Source organism: Bemisia tabaci, chromosome 8, assembly GCF_918797505.1.
Source record: "Bemisia tabaci chromosome 8, PGI_BMITA_v3".
NCBI lineage: Eukaryota > Metazoa > Arthropoda > Insecta > Hemiptera > Aleyrodidae > Bemisia > Bemisia tabaci.
In genome coordinates this window covers 34,319,721-34,340,476 of record NC_092800.1, presented here as the reverse complement: position 1 = coordinate 34,340,476, position 20,756 = coordinate 34,319,721, and the positions used below count along the sequence as shown (strand labels likewise).

Below are 20,756 nucleotides of genomic sequence, written 5' to 3'. Positions count from 1 at the left end.
ATATCTCATTGGATGATACAATTCCAAGAGCCGATCGGAGCCAATCAAATCGAAGCAATAGAATCCTGCTGCAATATTCCATTTTGTTGAACTTTAGCAAATCTCGGAATCCTCGAATGGAGCCAAAATCCTAACCTAACGTAATCAAAACAAACTTTGAGACGAACGTCAAAGTTCGTTAACGAGTTGGAGGTCCGGTCATAATTTTTACCTTGTATTATTAATTTTTAAGTCAGAGCTCAATTCCTCGTGCAGCTATAATTAACTTCAGTTCGTTGTTACGTAGCTATTTAACTGTTGATCATTTGGTTGAGCTTGGTTCATTCGTTGGGTACCGAGGTTGGAGTGCCATGTAAAGCTCTCTTGGGATTGTTCTCTCCCTTGTTTTGGAAACAAAACTTTTTATAACAGAGTATCACGTACCTGAATTTGCAGCCTGATAATGGCAGATTCAGATCCTGTCGAAAATGACGAAATTCCCAGTGCTATGGAAGTAGAAGAGCCCTCCGAGGCAGCTGAATCAGACAGCAGCAATAACTCTGCCGATTCCTCGGATGAGGATGATGGTGAAGATGAGAAGTTGGAGAGTCTCGTCACAGAACTTGAAAGCAGCGTGAGTTCTTTAATGGTTATCTTTCTCTTCAGACATGTTCTCGGGAAATGTTCCGCAGAGCTCACTGAGCGTACAGCTCATTTATTGTTCGATGTGATGGGAGTCGATCTCTGATTAGCCAGACATTAGAACTTTTTTTATCCTTAGACTAAGGTGGGTTCAGTAGAAAGAAATATGATTAGGACCACTATAGATAACCATCATGGTCTACCATATTTTCATCAGCACTTAGTGGATACCTAGAAAACAGGGAATAGACTGCATTGGTGTTCAGTATCTTACAAGACAAGTTCTTTTTAGGGCTTTATTTTTATCCATGGAATATACGTAATGCAATGGTAGAGGTTCGGGCTGGTTCAATCGGCCTAACCGCGGCCTCAACCTACCTCAGAATAGCAGTCCAAGAGTTCCACTGGAACACATGGAACGCGCCAGTGGAACGGAATATACAAGTGATGCGTTCTGTAGCAATCCTCTACGGTTGGGATAAGGCAAAAGCCCTTTTTTGACTTGTTATATACTTAAATGATAGATACAAGAAGGATCTGTGACTGGGAGGAGGTGCCGACGCACAGTTGCGTTCTTAGGAATTTATATCCTAGCTTTTGATTAAGCTCTCAGAAAGTAAGTAGGGATCATTTTTTTGACAAGGTAAAGGGGGCGGTTTACAAGGATGAGCACCTTACTGATTGACCAGAGACGGGGGTGCCAAATTTGCTGCTTGTATGCATGACAATTTGCATTTGTAACAACTCTTTTTATAAAATATTTATATCTTTCAATTGACCGTGTTTGCAGGTGGCCAGCAATGTGTTCAACTACAATGCTCATCTTGAGCTCATCAATGCATGTGGAAAACTAGGAGATTTGGATAAACTACGATCTGCAAGAGAACAGATGAGCAAATACTTCCCGTTAACACCAGGTAATTTACACTAAAACTTTTTTAGTCAACGCAGTTAGAAAGAAAAGTTACTCAATAGGAGAAGAGGAAACAAATTAGTGAAAAAAAATTTTGCGCTGGCCAACCAATTTTTTCTGCAATGAAATTCAAGGTTTTGCTACACCAGCAAAATTAATTAATATCTAGATGCTGATTATGAGTGAAGTCAAAACGTTGACCAAAGTCTTTAATCAGCCAAATATTCAGTCGCAATTTTTTTTCACCGAAAAAAAATCTCGATCATCTTCATCTCTGTGTAATGTTTTCATTTTTCATTCTCGTAGTTTAGAACTACCTGCAAAAATTTTAAGCCACCAAGTTGTTATGACATTTTTTACGTTATAGTTTAGTTACAACTATAACAATATTTACTTCGAGTGTAACAGCAGCTTTGCTATTGACAGAAAGTACATCTGAAAGTAGCGATATTTTTATCAGTCTCTCCATAAATTTATTTCATAGATGTTAGACTTTCCCCTTCAAAAATATCAGAAATTTACTCGAAAGTATGTCACAAATGGCATTATTAGATTGTGTAGAAGTTATCAAAGGATGAAAATATTCAGCTTTAAGCTGGATTTTTGACGGACGTTGACCAAAAAACTCCAACATCTCGTCTTACGACTCGTGCGTTTACTGTATTTGATTGGTGAAAATATTCATCCGAATCTCTTTTTAAGTAATGACCAGATTGTTCTGATATTAAAGGAGATTTGCAGGGCATAGCAGCACACCCTTTGCCAGAATAAAACATTTTCAATTTTGTTTCCCCTTGAATTTGAAAACACTGTGATTTTTTTAAAGCATACCTATTTCAAAGAAAAAAATTGAGTCATTTTTCACACTCGGCACTTGCGCGACTTCTGGGCTTCTTTTATAACATATGTACATAGTCAATCAAGCCCTCTCACAACATTTTTATGTTTCAGAATTATGGCTGGCATGGTTGAGAGATGAGATAAAACTGGCCTCAACAGATCAAGAATCAGAAAAATTGTTCAGCCTGTTTGAACGAGCAGTCGAAGATTACCTAAGTATGATTTTTAAAACTAATCCATTGTTGTTTTACTTAGAACGACTATCTAAAATCACACGGGTGATGTGTTAAATATTTGTAATTTCCAAAAATACATATTCCACCTGTAATTAATAAAAAGAGCATCTCCTTCTTATACAGCGGGTTCTTCTGTACAACTTTCATACTTCAGTTCCAAAGAAACATTTTATATCTGAACCCTCATCGAGTATAAATGGAGGACTTCAAAATTCAGAGGAGCTGTATTCATTAATTAAACCATATGATATTAAGAAACCAAATTTGGTCAGGTTGTTCCCTAAGAAAGAGTAAACTCAACTTCCATCCAATTTTTGTCTGTTGTTTTCTTTTTTTAAATAAAAAAAAAAATAAGAAAAATCTCCAGGCACCAGGAAGTAAGATTTGAGTTAAAAAAAGCTTGAGTCAATTCAGTATGTACAGAACAGCAATCTTTTATAAAGGAACTATGTAGGCACTAAGCTTAATTTGAAGAAAAATTCAAAAACAAAAAAAAATGACACATCAGAGGGATCAATTCAATGAAAAACCATACATGACCATAACCTGGCACCTAATTCATCGAAAAAAATATCGCCTCTATACTAACTAGGAACCTTTGAATTCAAGTGTCCGACAATAAAAATTAAATTTGTATTTTTTGCGGCTCATAGGTATTGAGTTGTGGGGCGAATATATTCATTTCAGTATCGGCAAGATGGGTAGTGAAAATGGAGAAGAAAAGGTCAGAGAAATAGCAGAGCGGGCCCTCACAGCTGGAGGTCTTCATGTTGCCAAAGGTGTTCTCTTGTGGGAAGCATATAGAGAATTTGAAAAAGTTATCCTAGCTCTTTTAGAACAAAAGGTGAGTACCACAAGATTCAAAATTTTATATTTATTCCTTCGTAAAGTAGTATTGAGCTAATATCATAAACTTTTGTGTATATAGTGTTCATTTTCTTGGGAAGTCAGTTTTCAATCAATGTAATCTTTCTGCCCAACTCCTTCAGTGATACCCACGATTTCTGAGTCGACTTCTGAGTAGAATGGTGAAAGGGATAATTTGATAGGCAGCAAAGAAGAAGAAAAAATGAGGTGTCAATTTCACAAAAGCTGAAACATTGTGGCAAAGTGTCTAATATTTTGAAAGGATATGAATATACATTGAAAAATCGTGGATTTTCAAAGGTCAGTTGAGAAGTATGGAAAATGCATCGCAAAAAGATACAGATGCACAGAATTTCGAGGATCATCTCAAAATAAGTAGTCTTGTGAGGGCTCAAATTTCCTCCAAATTGTTCCTTCATTATGTTTCTGCCAAATTTCTGTTCGATTCTATGCATTTCAGCTCATTCCTCCACCATTCTGCAATCCATTCTCCAAAACTGAATTTCTGAACCGTTTGTGTTTGATATTAAATAAACTATCTATGCAAGTGTCTGCAAGAAAATTTTGTCCTTGGAATTTAAAGTGTGTGTGATGTGAGAAAACAGTAAAGTAAAGGTAAAGAAAAAGCAAAGATATTTGAGATTCACTGAATAAGAATGTTTTAGAAACCAAGGAAAAAGAACAGAAAAGATAATTCATTAGTAAGGATTTTTTAGGATGAGGTCTTAGTCAACGCCCTGTGTTACTAGCTGGGCTCATATTAATTTGTGAATTTGGTTTGTGCACTCAATTGTGGACGCAAGGAAACCACACGAAATAACAATGCTTTATTTTTAAGCTGAATTAAAATTATTTTCTGGAATTTAATTACAATTTTCTATCGTCAAGAAAAAAAAAGGGTTCCTAATGAGACTAACAGATAAATGAAATATGGTGAAAAAACGCACTAACTCCTACATGTTTAACTAAAATGAATCACATTTGATCTGAAAACTAAGAGTTCTTTTTGACACCCACCTAGTTGGAAAAGTATATTCAAAACATTCAACGTCTATTTTCTCCAAAGACCAGTTTCATCTCAGTTTTGTTTTTTTGTCAAATGCTGTAATTACTTTGTATTTTTTCCCCCCATACGATTCTACGATTTATCTTACAATTATTCTTTTTTCTAGGCTTTGCAGTCGAATTCAACACAATTTGAAGATGCAGTTTTAGCCCAAAAGCGTAAAATTGGTTCTATCTTCCAACGTCAGCTTGCAGTGCCTCTAATGGACATGGAGACAACATACACAGAATTCAAAACTTGGCTCAATGAGGTTGGAGACACAAACATAGTTGATATTAAAGCAGTCGAACATGGATACAAGAAAGCCTTGCAAAAATTGAGCAGGATCTTAACCTTTGAGGAGGCTGTGGTGAGCTTAAACTTCTATCTTATTGTTGTCATTTTATTGTCAAATCCATGTTAACATTATTTTTCAATTCTGGCGTTATTCTGTTCTTGATTGGATAAAAAATGTATTTCAATTAAAATATGATTCATAGACCTTTAGACAGGGTATGATTTTAAGAAGGAACCACAATGTAACATTTCCATAGCAAAATTTTATGTAGGATACGATGAATGCATTAAAACTTTCCAAATTCTACTCATGAGTGCTTAAATAATGTCTCTTGTCAACATTGCACACGGCAGTTGCGTTAGTCACAGAGCTGTATTTTGATGATTTAAGCTTGTGAATTTACAGAAAGTAATAAGATATGTTCTTACGCCAAGTTTCTACGTCCAGTATCAATGGAAATATTGCTCATAGAAAAACATGGCATATGATGTCATTCTCTGCGGTCTATCTTTGTTTCATGAATCATTGAGACACACATTGCACTGGTTGCTTGACTTGAAACACGGATGAAACCAGCGGGCCGATTATTGAAATTGATAGACAAAGCTATAGACAAAGAAGACATAGGGGGTGTAAAGCAATCCTATTGGTTGAAATGGATGGTTCTCATAGATAAAGGGGGGAAATGATAGACTAACTGTCGGGTCCCTCGTGGGTTGCCGTTAGTTAGTCTATTATCTCCCTCCTTTGTCCATTGCAACCACCCGCCTCTACCAATAGGATCCCTCCAAATCCTTATTGTCTTCTTTGTCTATTGCTTTGTCTATCAATTTCAATAATCAGTCCGCAGGGTGGAAGAATCCATGGCATTCACTACCGTAGTGAATGACAACATTTACGGTGTTTTTTTGTTGAGCAATATTGCCATTAATACTGAACATAGAAACTTGGTGTTTAAACAAATCTCGTTATTGTTTGCTGATCTGTAAGCTTAAACCATCAAAATTAGAATCCATGACCTGCGCAACTGAACCATTCACTTTCCCTGCTTTAAAAAAAATCCTGTTGTCTACTCAAAGTCAAATCCAGCTCAACTAATTTTGGTATTTACTGCGATTGAGGAATTTTTATGTGTACCAACTTGTTTTTGGACAAGATTATAAGGCACTCTATATCAGAAAAGGAATGAAATGTTAGTGAAACAACATCTAGTTATGTATCTAATTTATAGGCTCATTTCAATGACTATTTTGTCCCAAGTTGGAAATGCTTTTATGTGAGTGGAAAGTATGAATTTACTGTTCATAATGTAAACTTTGAACAGTTGTTTTTCATTTATGAATTGTGAGTTAATTTTTAAAGTTTTCGGTATTTTTAAGGTAATCTGTGCAAAATTTGATGGGATAACATTAGCTGTATTGCTTAATTTCTTACCTTGTCTAGGGTTCCAATGTCTTTTTTAACAAATTAATAGGCAAATTTTGAACCATAGCTGCTTGATTTTAGAATTGCATGATCTTCACTGATATTCAATTTTTTTAAAAGCTCTACAATCCTTCTTTTGAAATGTTCACACTCTCTATTTTCATCGTTTTAAAACAGACTCATCAAGTTTACATTGCTCCATTGAAGTTCTATGATAGATGTGTTGATTAGACAGATACAAAACATTTTATACTGAATTTATCGGAATGGCAAAATCACCAACTCTTGTCTTATTTGTTGAAGTGTTCGTTTTTGCCCTGGCCTTAACAATATTTCTTCAATGAATTGCCCAAAAAAGAAGAGGATCTTAAAGGTGATTTCCATTTGATCACATTCAAAAAATCAAAATCTTTATCATCAATCTGAAGTTACCTTATGAAAGGCATTAAATTATGGGGACTTGGCAAACTTTTTCTTAATGCATCTATGCATCATTTTGCTAGCCACAATGGTCCTTAAAGTTACTAATTTGAGATATGATAATTTTTCCTTCAATTTTTAGCTCTGTGCAGAGCCTGTCTCTCGGCTTGGAGTTTATCAACAATATCTAGCCTATGAACAAAATCCCCGCGAAGGTGGCAACGATCCTGGAAGAGTCCAATGTCTTTACGAACGAGTTATCACCGATCATTGTCTTGAATCACAGTTGTGGCTAGATTATATCAATTATGCTGTCTCTACTATTAAACTTAAAGAAGTGGTAAGTATGAAGATTTTATTTCAGCTCAAAAAATTTGATTTCAGCTCAATTTCAGGCCTGGGTCATAGGAACGTGAACGGCCAAAGATTTTTGAAAAAATTAAAACAGTGAATTCCAAGAATGTTTCTATTGGGTAAAGTTGTCCCAATTTCTAATTTTTCATCAATTCTTATTGTATCTGCGGAATTTGAAGATAAGAAAAACCAATGATTGTCAAGAGAAAAAATCGTGACTAAAATTAGAAAAACTAGAGTAGAAAACCATTAATGTCAGTGAACTTCATAGAAAAGCATCCTCTTTTCCTCTTCCTTCCTCCTCCTCTGCTTTCCTCTTTTTTTGTTATTCTCTATCTTTGAAATTTCTATGTTCATCTGATCTAAGATGTTGGAAAGTTATATCTTTCAAGGAAAACATTTGGAACTTAATTGAAATTTTCTATGATTAATAAGATTTGCCCCTTCATTAATGCATGTTGGGAGTTAACGAAAAATTTGGAGAATTTTTGTCCTCCTACTCAAGGTAGCTACCTAAACTTTTTTTTGTTTCCTCTCATCAATTAAAACAAAACTTCTGGAGTTGCCTCTGATCCAATTATTTTCAGCCTCGGATTTTTCATAAAATGTGTTTTATTTATCCCTGTGATTTTTCCCTCTCAAGGTTTTAAAGCTTCTACAGCGCGCGGTACGAAATTGTCCTTGGTGTGCTGAGATATGGTTAATTTATATCAAACAGCAAGAACGGTACAAAGAACCAATTGACTCAGTCACAGGTTTGCTTTTTATTTACATTTTATCACCCGAGAATATATCTTAGGTAAAGAAAAGAAATTAAGTAAGAATGATGTAAATTCTAATTTTTTCGCTCTTCTTAACTCCAAAATTTTGGTATTATAATCAGAATCCTTCATGAAGATTGTAGTTTAAAATATTGCCTCTGAGTACCTCATACATCAATTTTGTTCACCGGTGCTCATTCAAAGCTAAATAAAATTTTAAGAAAGTAAGGGAATTAAGCTCCTTCAAAACGTTCAAACACTTCAGAGTATGGACTGAAATGGTCCCCTCTTGCCTAATGGTCTCTGCACCCTGAAGTTTTTACTGTTGTTACAGCAAAAATTTCAGAAAATCGAAACTTTGGCAATAAAAATGAGAACATTAAGAACTTTTAAACTATCTATAGAATTTGCTTGAATGTATGTTGGTAGATCAGTGAGTGAACACTCTGAGAAATTTTTCCCCTTGAGTCTTCAGACTTTGCCTAATTGTCTCAAAATATGCCAGTTTTTGACCTCGTTATGCCTGTCTCATATTTCAGTGACTCACTAAGCCACTCCTGTAGCATTATAGAATATTTTTGCAGAGAGCACCTCATGTTGCTCTGTCCAATTTTCTTAGTTTCATACTTTAAGAAATTTTGTGTATCATCCTTTGACAATTGGATTGCATTTAGCAGGAGGGAACCAACGCCATCACGATGTCGTAAAAATTGTACATCCTCATTTTTATCCAAAAATTATCTAGAATAGCAAATAAATTTTGTTTTCCTGCCCAAAAAAAAATGTCAATTTCAATGGAAAAAGATCGCGTACATAAATTTTATTACTGTTTTTATATTTAGTATTCTTTAAAGAAAAGATGAAGTCGATTGATATTGAAAACAGTATAATGGTGTTGGCTCCTTTCTGCTGATTGTGATCCAATGGAGAATTGTCTTTATTTTTACTATAATGAGTGCTATGTGTTCTATCATCCAGGTGTGTTAGAGCAAGCATTAGTCGCTGGATTCTCGTCGAGCAACGATTATCGAGCGGTGTGGTTGGAGTACATTTTGTATCTGAGGCGGACGTATGATGAGAAAAGTCCTGAGGAACAAAGTGCCTTCGAAGAGAAAATTAGAACAACCATTGAACGAGCATACGAACATCTGGTTCAAAGTAAGTTTTAAAATTTATAGTTTCAAGTTAGTTGCATCAGCTGAAGTCTTGATCCTCTCTCGCGTATTACCTGGATGTCCATTGAGCCCATGAGTAAGATGAAATAGGTAGGCAAGCTGCAGCTTTTCGTCGTACCTGTGGATTCAAAGGGCAGCCATGTAATGTGCGAGTAAGGAACAAGATTTCACCACACACTACTGTTCTTAAGTGAATGCAAACGATTCCCATCAGAGAAATTTACAAAGTGGATTTGGCATAATTGGATGCGATCAACCTCTTTTTTCAAATGGAATTAAGCTGCCAAAAATTGAGAGATTATATTTGTAGATGATTTTTGAAAGCAGGTAACTGTCCATTTCCCCAATGGTCAAGAATGTGCTTTTTGACAAGCCATGAATCAAAACAACTTGTCATCATAGTCTGTAATTTGTAATTTTGTAGTGTAATGACAAGTTCAGATATAATCTTTTAAAGAACTTATTGAGTAGTGTACTACTTACAGACCAATTAAATGACTTGTGATGTCATTTTGGATTCCATTTATCAGAAGGAAACCAGTTTGGTCATAGAACATGTTGTAAAAATCACACATCTATATCTTTATCCGAAAAAATGCTTTAGCAAATTAATTTTGGTCTTCTACCAAAAAATATTCAATTTCACAGGAAAAAGATCCTATAAGTATGTATTTATCCAGTAAGTATTTTATCTTTATTTTGTATTCTTTAAAGCGAAGAAGAAGTTGCCTGATTTCGAAAATTCTGTAATCTTATTGGTTTTTTTCTGCTAAATGCAATCTATTTATGCTGTATAATCTTCGTTGTCTATGCTTACTTACATGACTGTCAGAAATTGATTTCTGCTTTTCCGCAAGACGATACTAATTCAAAATTTTGAAGAGGAAGCACCAAAAATGTTTCCTCTCCTGCTCGATTTTCTATGAAGGAAACGGAAATACTAATAGGTACAGAGTATTTTAGAGAATTTTGTTTTAGATAGATTAAGGAAAATTATGTGAAAATTGATTATTTAAAAACAGTTGATCACTGAAATAACTTTCATAAAAACAAAATGCAACAGGAAGTTAACACCAACAGAAACCAAGAGTCAACTCTTTACAGTTTCTTTCCTGATGTTCTATACATAGGCTGAACATTATGGAAATTTCTTAAATTTCTGTAAAAGAAATGAGCAGTGGCAATTTTTTTTTTTTTTTTTTTTTTTTTTTTTTTTTTTTATCAATTTTATAACCTGTGGCTAGTAAAGCCACAGTGCTAGTAAGTACTATTTCCTCTTTAATATGGTTTACCATTTATATTTTTTTTTTTTATGTCACAGTGTTCGGGACAGAAGGTGACCCAGATTGTGAGTTACTTTTGTTCTGGGCCAAATGGGAAGCTGTCAAGCCAAACAGAAGCATGGAAAAAGTGCGTCAAATCTACAATGATATTTTAACCATTTGCAAAACAAAATCTAGTCTATGGTCGCAATGTTTGACGATTGAAAGGTATTGTGTGTTGTAGCTATTTTCATTTTTCAAGATTAGAGCTCCTATTTTTGATTCCTGTAACGCTCATAAATCAGTTTCTGCATTTTTTTAAAGAGAGAACCCTTGGTCACTTCTTTTTTTTCACACATTAGACATCATGACAGGATTAGTAAGAAAAGACATTTATTTTGGTGTTAATCCTTGTAATATTTCAAGTAGATCCTAAAAAGTTTCGAAGTACAATCCTAAGTTCCTTGTAATTTTTCCATGCCATCAGTTGGCCTGAAAAGCTGATGACGATCAATAGTTTCACAGAGGGTTTATTGGCTTTCTCCTAGATTTATGTTTTAGTTTGGAGCAACTGATCGATCAAAATTATTCAAGTTTGCAGGGAAAAAAAAATCGTATTTAAATAATGGCATTGAAAGTAATGTTGCTTCAATGTTGTAGACATTAACTGAAGAAAAAGTATGAGAAGTGGTAAAATTTTTCCAATATTGCTCATGATGTTGTTTATATGAAATATTACACCACCTCTAATTTCTGCCATTCCAGAACTTGTCTTGCTAATATTTAGAAGACTGAAATGTGCATGTGATCACATGAAAAATTCAATCAATAGCTTTCGGTTGACTGTGCCTGAGTGTCTGTAACGGACGATAATCTCCTCGAAGACATCCTCTCTCGGCAAAAGCCTCTATTTTAAGAGCGACTAGTGTTTAAATCGTCATTGAATCCTCTTAATTCTGTAAAATATAATTTTTCCTGTACTAATCATTTGTATTGTAAATGTTTTCTCCAGGTATTATGGTGATGAAAAACACTTGCGGAGGCTTTTTGCAAGAGCCTTGGCCACAGACACAGATTGGCCTGAAGGAATCGGTACATTGTGGCTAGACTACGAAAAACTCCACGGCAGCTTAGAACAGTACGAGCACTGTTTATCTAAAGTTAACGAAAGGTTAAAACAAGAGAGACTGAAGCAAGAGAAACTATTAGCCGCCAACACGGAGAATAAACAAAAATCTGGAAATGATCGGTCCAAAAAAGGAAAAAAGGAGAAGGCGGAGAAAAATGTAAAAAAAGAAATGAATGAAGATAGTGAAGTGCAGTCAAGCTCATCGAAAGGAAAGTGGGAACATCTAGGAGCTAAGCGTCAGCATGAACCGGAATCTCAAAAAGATGGTGTATTTAAAGTGCCATCTACCGACGGTCCTCCCAGTGAAAAGAAACCAAAATTGGAAGACTTTGGCGCAGTGGAGCAGCACGATGCTCAGAAAAATAGTCGGATGGTCTTTATTAGTAATCTTGATTACTCAGTTACGGAAGAAGAAATAAAGAATTGTATCACAAAACTAGGCTTTCCTATTCAAGAATTACGACTTGTTAAAGATTTCCAGGGACGGTCCAAAGGCTACTGCTATGTTGTTCTTGAGTCTGAACTTGAAGCCCAGGGATTGTTAAAAAAAGATCGGGAAAAAATCAACAATCGCCCTATGTTCATATCGAGATGTGATCCAGATAAAGTCGGCCGCTCGAAAGCCTTCAAGTTCTCAACGGATCTAGAAAAGAACAAATTATTTATCAAAGGTATTGTATTTTATTTATTTTATGTAGTCTAATGCAATTTTATTAAAGTGAAGGGTCCTTGGAAAACCGAGGATGGAGAATTTGCAGTGTCTGAAATTTGATGAATTCCGTGTTTAAGAAGAAGCTACCAAGTGAGCTGAACACAAGGATACCCTTGGTTCATAAATTGAACAATTATTGGAAGAGATATACATGACAAAATAACCTAATCTGCTAAAATACATGTGTTTAAATGGAAAATGCCACCAGATGACGTCACTAGATGGAGTGGGAGCTTTTCTCATTTTTAAATCTATTTTTATACTGTTTCCCATTACAGAAAAAAATTATGAAAAATACTGCCAAATCAGCTCTTTAGGCACTTTCAGATGAAGCAATAAAAAAATTGCGTGCAAATTCTCCATTGTCAGGGAATTTCATTAGGTCAAGGAAAAGTCGGCGAATTTTATGAAGAAGACTGAAAATGATTACAAATCTTGAATTTTAAAATCTGAAAAGGGCATCAGTGTTGTTCGCTAAATCAAACTGAGTCTCAGTTTGGTTCAGGGTTCAATGCTGTAAGTTTTTCTCAGTTTAGCAAATAGAAAAATAATTCTCAGTGAGGAATTGCAACTTTAGTTAGTTGAATGATTAATTCCTAAAGAGAGTTATATTGAGAAAATGGTACAATGAAATATACTGGAGAGATGACAGAGAGAGGTGGACAAGAGCAGTAATCGGTAGTAACTTTTTTGACTGGATGAACAGGGGACATGGTGTCCCAGATTATTATCTGACACAGTTCCTGACAGGGCACGGCTGTTTTGGATCATATCTACATAAGTTCAGAATTAGAGAAAATCCAGGATGTTTTATGTGCGGCGCGGAGAGGGATGATCCTGATCATGCATTCTTCCGCTGCGCATATTTCCGTTCGGAAAGAGATACGATACAGGCGGCCGTGAACCGCGAAATCAAAAAAGAGACAGTTATTAAGGTCATGTTGGAAACAAAAGCAAATTGGAACATGGTATATAGGTATATAAGGTTAGTTTTAGAAACTAGAAATAAGGTAACAAATAATAGGATGCCAACCCCCACACAAACCGAAGTAGTAGCCACGGCTGGTTCCGGTCTCTTAGAAAATAGATAAATTATACTGTAATTACTTACATTTAAGATTATTGAAGTGTATTGTTAATTTCTGATTTTTGAGTACCATTTATAATAATCGTGTAATAACTATTTTCTTTGAATAAAAAAAAAAAAATTCCTAAAGAGAAATTCACATATTTCTGTCATTTATTGTGAAATTGCTAAAAATTTTTCACTTTCCGTTCTATGCAAGCAAATTGTCGTTGTCATACATTATGAAATTTTGATTGTTCTGGCCAAGAGAAATCTGGAGAAGTCAAGATATTTCTTCCTGCCAATGTTGACACCCTGAAGTGTCATTATATTTTATGCTTATCATTTAAGTAGCCAACTACACATGGCACCTAAAAGAGGACAAACAAATTCACTTATGCATTTTTTCCGATTTCAGCCCAATAACAAACGGAGATGGAGAGATCCGTTCATTTTTATTCATGTAGAGAATAAGTAAAAGTTGAATTTTTATTTCATGTTATCTACCCTGCTTTCATGTCCCTGTATTCATGAAAACTTTTTTCCCTCCTTTCCCCTTTTTGATACAGTATTTGGTTCTTATCAACTGAAATTATAATCACCCTTAGTTTAATATTCCTCCCTCTTTTGATTATATCTTCCAAGTATTTTTTTCTCAAATTCTCAGGCATACCTGTCAATATCAATGAAGAAGAGTTAACAAATATCTTCAAGGAATACGGGAACCTCAAAGAATTACGGTTGGCAACTTATCGCAATGGACATTCCAAAGGAATAGCATATGCTGAGTACCAAGATGAAGTAAGTATTTAATTCATGAATTGTTCTGTCATATTTTTCTCTGATTGCACAGATTTCTGTAAAGTTTTATTTAAAGGTTGTATGGAGCAAAAACTCGTAGTGTAAGGTGATGCAAAACGATTGCTACAAGATTGCTGTTGAGTAAAACATGCTGCCCTGTGGGATGTTTTCCAATTAAACAAATGCATTTTAACAGGCTTAATCTTTCTCTGATCGTACTTTAGTACCTTCAATATTTTTCTGATTTTAAAATTCAGGATTCCTGTACGTTCAGTTCATTCGGTAATTTTCATTCACAAACAAAATTAGTTTATTTTTGGATACCTAAACATTCTTCATTCTCTTATCATCTGTTTTTGTTCAACCGGAAGAAAATTTATTTTACTCTTTCCCCAGGAAAGTGCAAAGCTAGCTCTGATCAAAGCAGATCGCTCAAAGATTGGAGGACAAGAAATCAGCGTAGCATTTAGTAAACCTCCTGAAAGAAGAAACCAAACCAGTCTGATACCAAGCAGTGCTCCTCAACCCGTTCAGTCCCTAGGCGGAGGGCCCAGAAATTACGGAAGGTATTACTCTTTTAATCTCTCTCTCTTTTTTTGTGTCTCTGAAGTGCTTATTCATGCAAGCATATCTTCAAAATAAAGGGGGAAAATGAGGGGAAAAAATCTTCAATTTTTTCTCACAAGACCGCAATATCAGTCGGAGATGTCAGTGGAATTTTAAATACCTGAAATTCCAGATGTGATGCTGCCAAACTTAATGTGACAAAAAGGATTTCAGAAAGAATTGTCCATTCTGCACTTCAATAAATATCCTGTAATATTAAATCATTTTAAGAGGTTAATACTCCTCTCAAACAGAACCAGCCAGGAAGATACAACTTGAATATAAAGTCTATCTACGTCTTTAAATTTAAATTGCATATCATTTCTAAGATCAGAAAAAAATATGATTTTAAGATGAACTGGGGTACTAAAATAAGATTTCAATACTTATTAATTAAGTTTTCACTGTCCATAGAGAAACAATTCAAACTCCTTTGCTTGTCAATTCACATTATATTTTTGCATAGGAGAACAGAATGCATTAAAAAAATTCAGTAAAACCTCTATGTAGCAAATTTCATAGGACCGACAGGTGGATCTGTTTTATCGCAAAATCCATTAATTTGATTCAGCGGATTTTGAAAAAACTACATAGAAATCCGGAAAAACCAAGGTTTCTCCTAAAAATTCACAAAAATGGCTATTTTTCTCAGCAAAAGTTTTCTGTTGTTTGTGATAGTTAACCCTAGGTGGCTCGTATGCAAGGGTATGCATTTTTTGCAAATCCATATCTTAGTGCGATACGAGAAGGCAAGTCTTGACAGAGAATGTCTATTTTAAGACTGAAACAAAAAGATTTTTTAAAAGTACAAGCGAGTTGCATTTTCCACCTATTATTGTTAAAAACTGTATTATTTATCTTATGAGTCCTCATGAGGGGGTCAGAAAAATCATCCATAAAATTGTAGCCCAATAAATCAAGGCTGCACTGTAGGGAGAAAATAGGTAATGGATTTTCCGTTTCACAATACGTGTTACCTTAAATAATCTTTAATGGTTTGAATCTTTCAGCCGAGGGAAATCACGAACGCAAATCATGTTACCTCGGGCATTGCAGCTCACAGTTCCAGGATCTACTTCAACAACCGTGTCAAATGGGAACGGCACACCTGCTCCAGCAACCAATGGCGACAGTACTCCCAAACCCTCAGGAACAGCCCTTAGTAACAGCGATTTCCGAAATTTATTACTCGGCAAGAAATAATATCAATGAGAAGTTAGTATTTTCGTTTTGCTTTATTTTTAAATTCAGTTTCCCGGAAAATGAATAAAAAACGTTTTCATCGTTGAATTACGGTTTGAAATTCACTATTTCTGCTTGAGAGTTCATTCTAGAGAAAACGAAAGGCACTATCATGTTTCTCGCTAAATTTCACGTACGAAAATCTATGTAAATTGCAATGGGTCACTAAACCATGTGTTTTTTATTTAAAATTCTGAAAGCACCAGATGAGTAAATTAAAGAGATATATCTTGCGTATTTTTAGAGCCAAAATCTTAGACAAGCCCACTTTTAAAAAGGCTCAAGACTCGAGGAAATTTCGAACGTGCCAGAACGGCGGGAAAATGGTGGAAGCGATGTACTACGGCAGTCAACTTCCCATTTCCTTTCATTTTTCTCTGATGTATGTTGAAATAAAACGAGTTTCAATGAGGAATTTTTGCTTGTTAACCCCTGATAACATAAGTGAAATTCCATTCTTTAATTCTGAAAAAATTGTTTAGGATCTCTCATCGTTTTCATGTATGAGGAGTAGAAAGCCATTTGACAGAAGTTGCAGAACCCAGTGCTTGCTTCTGAGTGGTGCCAGGTGACATCATTCGGTTTTGCTTAAAACCAAGGAGTTTCAAATTTGCAAGAAAGTTGCGCTGCGTAATTCTCGGTCTCTGAGTTACTTTTTCGCGTTTTTAATTTGAGCATCACGTTCAATGTGTCATTTAACTTTAGAAAAATGTATTCGCAAGTCAAAATTCGTTCATGCCTCAGTGACCTATTCTGTGACACATGCATAAGCTCCATTCCTCCAAATGAAAATAGTATGTGGAACAGCGTCCATGCACACTTAGCAACAATCCTATATCTCCACTAGAAAATGCTAATATGGAAGCCTGAATATTCACTTTTTAGCCTTACTTGTCTTGAAATTGGCTCATTGGAAGTCCACTTAAAATGCTCAGTATGCTTAAGAGGTCGCAAAAAAATCTTATTAAATAATATCAAAATTTAGCTAGTGGCGAATTTTGATAGTAGGGTCCTCTCATCTTTGTCAGTGAAAATTTCAAGGAATCGAGAATTTGTTCTCCAGTAAATGAATAAAATAAGAAATGAAATATTAAATTTTAAAAAATAATTTTATTTACATTTCAATCACCCTTTCTTTTACAAAGTAACTTTACAATCATATCTTTAAAGGTCAAATTTCAATTATTTTATATTGCACATTGGGCTGCTGATAGAGATCGAGGTGACCGAAGCATTTCAATCACTACCCTATTCAAGTACATTCATGCCCAGTGCAATTTTAATCGGACTCAGCCCAACTATATCAGACGATGCCTAATTTTCTCTGATGTTTTATTTTCTAGACAGAAAACTAAGCAACACTGAAATTTGAAATCTCGTTAGTGTCTCCTGTTTAATCTAGGATAAATTCACAGGAAGGTTAAAGTCCTTTAGAAGTTTAGTTCTCTGTTAAAAAAATAAAATATGGAAGAAAATTAGACAATGTGTAACGCAGTAAGGTTGATTCTGGTCTAATCTGACCAGTTATGTCTAAATTTTGTATCACAATGATGTATCTAACTTCGTATTGCACAAAATCTTAAAAAAAAACCATAAAAAAAACTTGTCCCAATGTCACTTTCTGTTGAGATCAGGAAATCGTACTGTCTCAAAATATTGCTTTTCTTCTTTTAATTTTTTTTTCCTTTTTTAAAAAATCAACTTTTTCAAAGTAATCGTGAAATAAATATCTCTCCCTTTCTCACACTTGTAATGTTGAATTGATAAAGGAGTTGGTAAGAAGATCATCAGGATAGAGTAATTCCATCAAGCTCAAAAGAACATACTTTACTCCTAGCCAGATATATTTTTTGTCCTGCACTTTTATGTATGAAAATGATTGCCACCTCTTCATTTTGATATTCGGAGAAGAGTGATCAAACTTTCCTTTCTACTTTCCTTTCTTTGATGTTCATAGGTTAGAATTTCATAGGTTCCTAGAAGTTTTCACCATCCCAGATTAGGGTGGTTCTTAAAGTCATTTGCGAAATTCCTGAAATGAAGTTTTAAAATTTTTAAAATCACAAATTCGTTGATCACTAGCCCGCTCTTACCATGACTAAAGATTATCCTTAAAATCTGGGTTCTCCTCGTAATTCTGTTAGTTTGTTAATTCATGTCAGATGAGATCATTGATGAAGTAGAAAAATCTGAGAGCCAACTCGCATCCAAAATCTGATTTCTTATCAGGCAAAGAATTTCAGTGTCAGTCCTGGCAAGGTCTTTTAGCGCAAGCAGAAGTCGGAAGCTACGTAAAAGCCTCCTGTACAGGGATTATTTTTCATAGGACAAACATACTTATTTGGAAATGAAAGAATCAATCGTCATTTTATCTTCACTTTTCTTGATGTAATGCACCCTCAACAGATTCTGCTGCATTTAATTTTTAAAAGTTTCTAAAATCAATACCAGTACCATTCCTCTGGAGATTTAAATTAACTGTACATTAATCCAGAGAAATACAGATTTGGTATCTTAATTGTTACGCCTATCGGACCCTTTTTAAATAGATCAAATTTTTTCATGTTATCCAATTGTTCATCAAATTTTTTCGTGTTGAGGACAAGAATGAGGGAAATCAAATAAAAAGGAGATGATACTTCGTAATCACTCTGTGCCCGAAATACTTATTAAAGAAGGAAGGCTCATCGGTGTTCCAGTTTTTTAGAAAGCTCAAAACATGAGCAAGGAATAGAAACCATAGTGGAACAATTTTTTCCAAGAACAACTTGTCGTAACTCTCTTATAATTTTTTTTGCAGGCATCAATTACCTATCAATGTTATATCAAATTCATGAATCATATTAAGAGGCATTCATTGGAAATATTTTTTAAAACTGCAAAATCAGGAGATTTAATATGTTTCAAAAATCATTGATTCAGGCATTTGCAAAAATAACTAAATTCACAGATGAAGACAAGTTGCTTTGAAAACCCTAGAAAAAATAGCAGATCAGACTAAATTATCAGGAACTCCCTTTGAAACCTATCGTTGCAGTTCGCTTCACTCTGGGAGGTGGAACAGGTTGCGCTTGGAAAGGTTTTTCATTGGCTGCAACCTTGTCTTTTGACAAGTATTTCCAACACGAAAATTTCTTTACGTAATCAACACTGAGAGCTTTCTTCCTCTCATTCCACCATCGTTTGACTATTTCTCTTGCCTTGTGGAAGTAAAGATATGTCACTGCAACAATTGATAAAATTATAACTAAAATGAGGAGAACAACAAAAGCAACAAATAGGAAGCTAGTAGCCTCTGAAGCGAATTCTTCTTGTTCGCCATTGCTGTCGATTTCGTTGGTGTCGTCAGGTCCGACTTCATTGTCGATGAATGGTGTGTCATCAGAGGAACCAGTGCTGTCCACCACTGCGACATCTGCACAAGCGCGGAACTCCTCTTGGGGTCCACAGCCGACAGCTTCAGTTCCGTTTTCACACTTGCCCCAGTTGTTGCCTGCTATATACCTCCATTGTAGGACACATTGTGAACATGTTAGACCCTTTGGCAGCACATAGCGCATCTCGTAGACTTTGTTTTCTGTCCCTGGGTAAAATCTGGAAACAGGCAATACAAGGTGATTATCAAAAGAGGCTTTGTAATTCGAAGTCTAATGCAATTTTTTCTGGATCAAACAAATTTCTCTTTTTGATCAACATCTCAGGAGGGATGTAGATTTACATTATACTTCATGCAATGAATAGAGACGGATGAGGGGCAGAGTTCAAGCTGCGGCGGGCTGGTTAGAGTTTAGAAGGAAGGAAACTCAGTAGACTTGCCTCAATCTAAACATCCGAGGCGCCTGAACAGTCCAGTAACTCTCGACCTAATTGACTGAGCCCTCAACCTTGACTCCACCACTCAACACTTCTTGTTAGGTAGACTGTAGACACAATATGACACCCAAGGGGCCATTCATAAAATGCGTAATGTTCAGGGGGGGGGGGGTTGAGTAAAGTGGTAGGCCTTTTTTTTTTTTTTTCAAAGTATCAGGTATATCGCGGGTACAGACCTATCTCAAAATCCGAATCTCCAACGCAGTGACTGGCCTTCAATAATCTGTGATTAACTGTGAAGGATTCATACTTGTTTTTCTATTCGATTCAAAATTTCGCAAGTGTTGTCGTTTAATATTGCAATTTGATTGTTATGTTTGCAGGATTGGAAATTTTTAAGCTTACCGAGTTGGGTGAAACATTTCGTCCGGTGCTCCACTGTCTTTGCCGCTCATCCTTGCTCGGTGAAGAACATACTTGTCAAGACAAGCTTGAGTCGCAACCCTTTGATGTTGTATTGTTGGGCATTAGTCGTACTCGATGATTCCTCGATGATTCAGCAGTAAGCGTCCTCCCCGAATCAGCATTGTTGAGCCTGTTTTCAATTTCCGTACTATAACTCCTTGACCGTACTTTCCGCCAGCCTCGTGAGCATTTCGTGTGCGTTGAATAATGTAAATTTTCATGGAAGAATTTTTTTATGTAGTCTGTAGGGGGATCCATAGATCCTCGTGTTATTGAGTGGTTTCCTTTCGTTGAATCTGATAGAGTTAGTAATAGAAATTGAAATTGTAATAACTATTTCATAAATATTAAAGGTACTTAACTTGACTGTAAATTTGGGTAGTGTAGCATGCGCTTAGTGCTCGTTTAATAGATTATATTTTTGGTTTGCTGCGAAAGGAGAATACACGAAATAGTAACAATCCTGAATTGTATTAGTTTTTAGCAACCTCAATGATGTCTTGTTCAAGCCAATTAATTTACATGTAGGTATGCACTTTGCTTCATTTTAGTTGGACTCAATGAAATTAGAGAATGTTCAATCGTTGTATTTTTTGCGTGTAAATTTCTTTGTATAATTGTACAAACTCTGTTTATAATTCTGTCTCTATTTCCTAATAATTTTGTAACATTAAGGATACAATTAAATTTATTCAATTGAATTTC

General features: G+C 35.2%; 1 protein-coding gene and 1 non-coding gene across 2 annotated transcripts in view; one reads left to right on the top strand and one right to left on the bottom strand.

Moving 5' to 3' along the window:
• Nucleotides 1-127: 127 nt before the first annotated feature.
• LOC109030241 (RNA-binding protein 4F) lies at nt 128-20,095 on the top strand. The gene is made up of 14 exons (XM_019041102.2): nt 128-613; nt 1,412-1,538; nt 2,486-2,590; nt 3,264-3,454; nt 4,650-4,892; nt 6,808-7,005; nt 7,663-7,774; nt 8,759-8,938; nt 10,277-10,445; nt 11,230-12,017; nt 13,792-13,925; nt 14,322-14,491; nt 15,542-15,746; nt 19,970-20,095. Exons 1-13 carry the CDS (start codon nt 443-445, stop codon nt 15,732-15,734), a joined length of 2,781 nt encoding a protein of 926 aa, XP_018896647.2. The 5' UTR covers nt 128-442; the 3' UTR covers nt 15,735-15,746; nt 19,970-20,095.
• The window catches only part of LOC109030242 (uncharacterized), a 113,798-nt gene continuing 109,905 nt past the window's right edge, over nt 16,864-20,756 (bottom strand). The window contains exons 4-5 of the transcript XR_011900422.1: nt 19,992-20,246; nt 16,864-19,367 (exon numbers count right to left, since the gene is read on the bottom strand). This is a non-coding gene — a transcript (uncharacterized protein). The remainder of the gene's footprint in view (nt 19,368-19,991; nt 20,247-20,756) is intronic.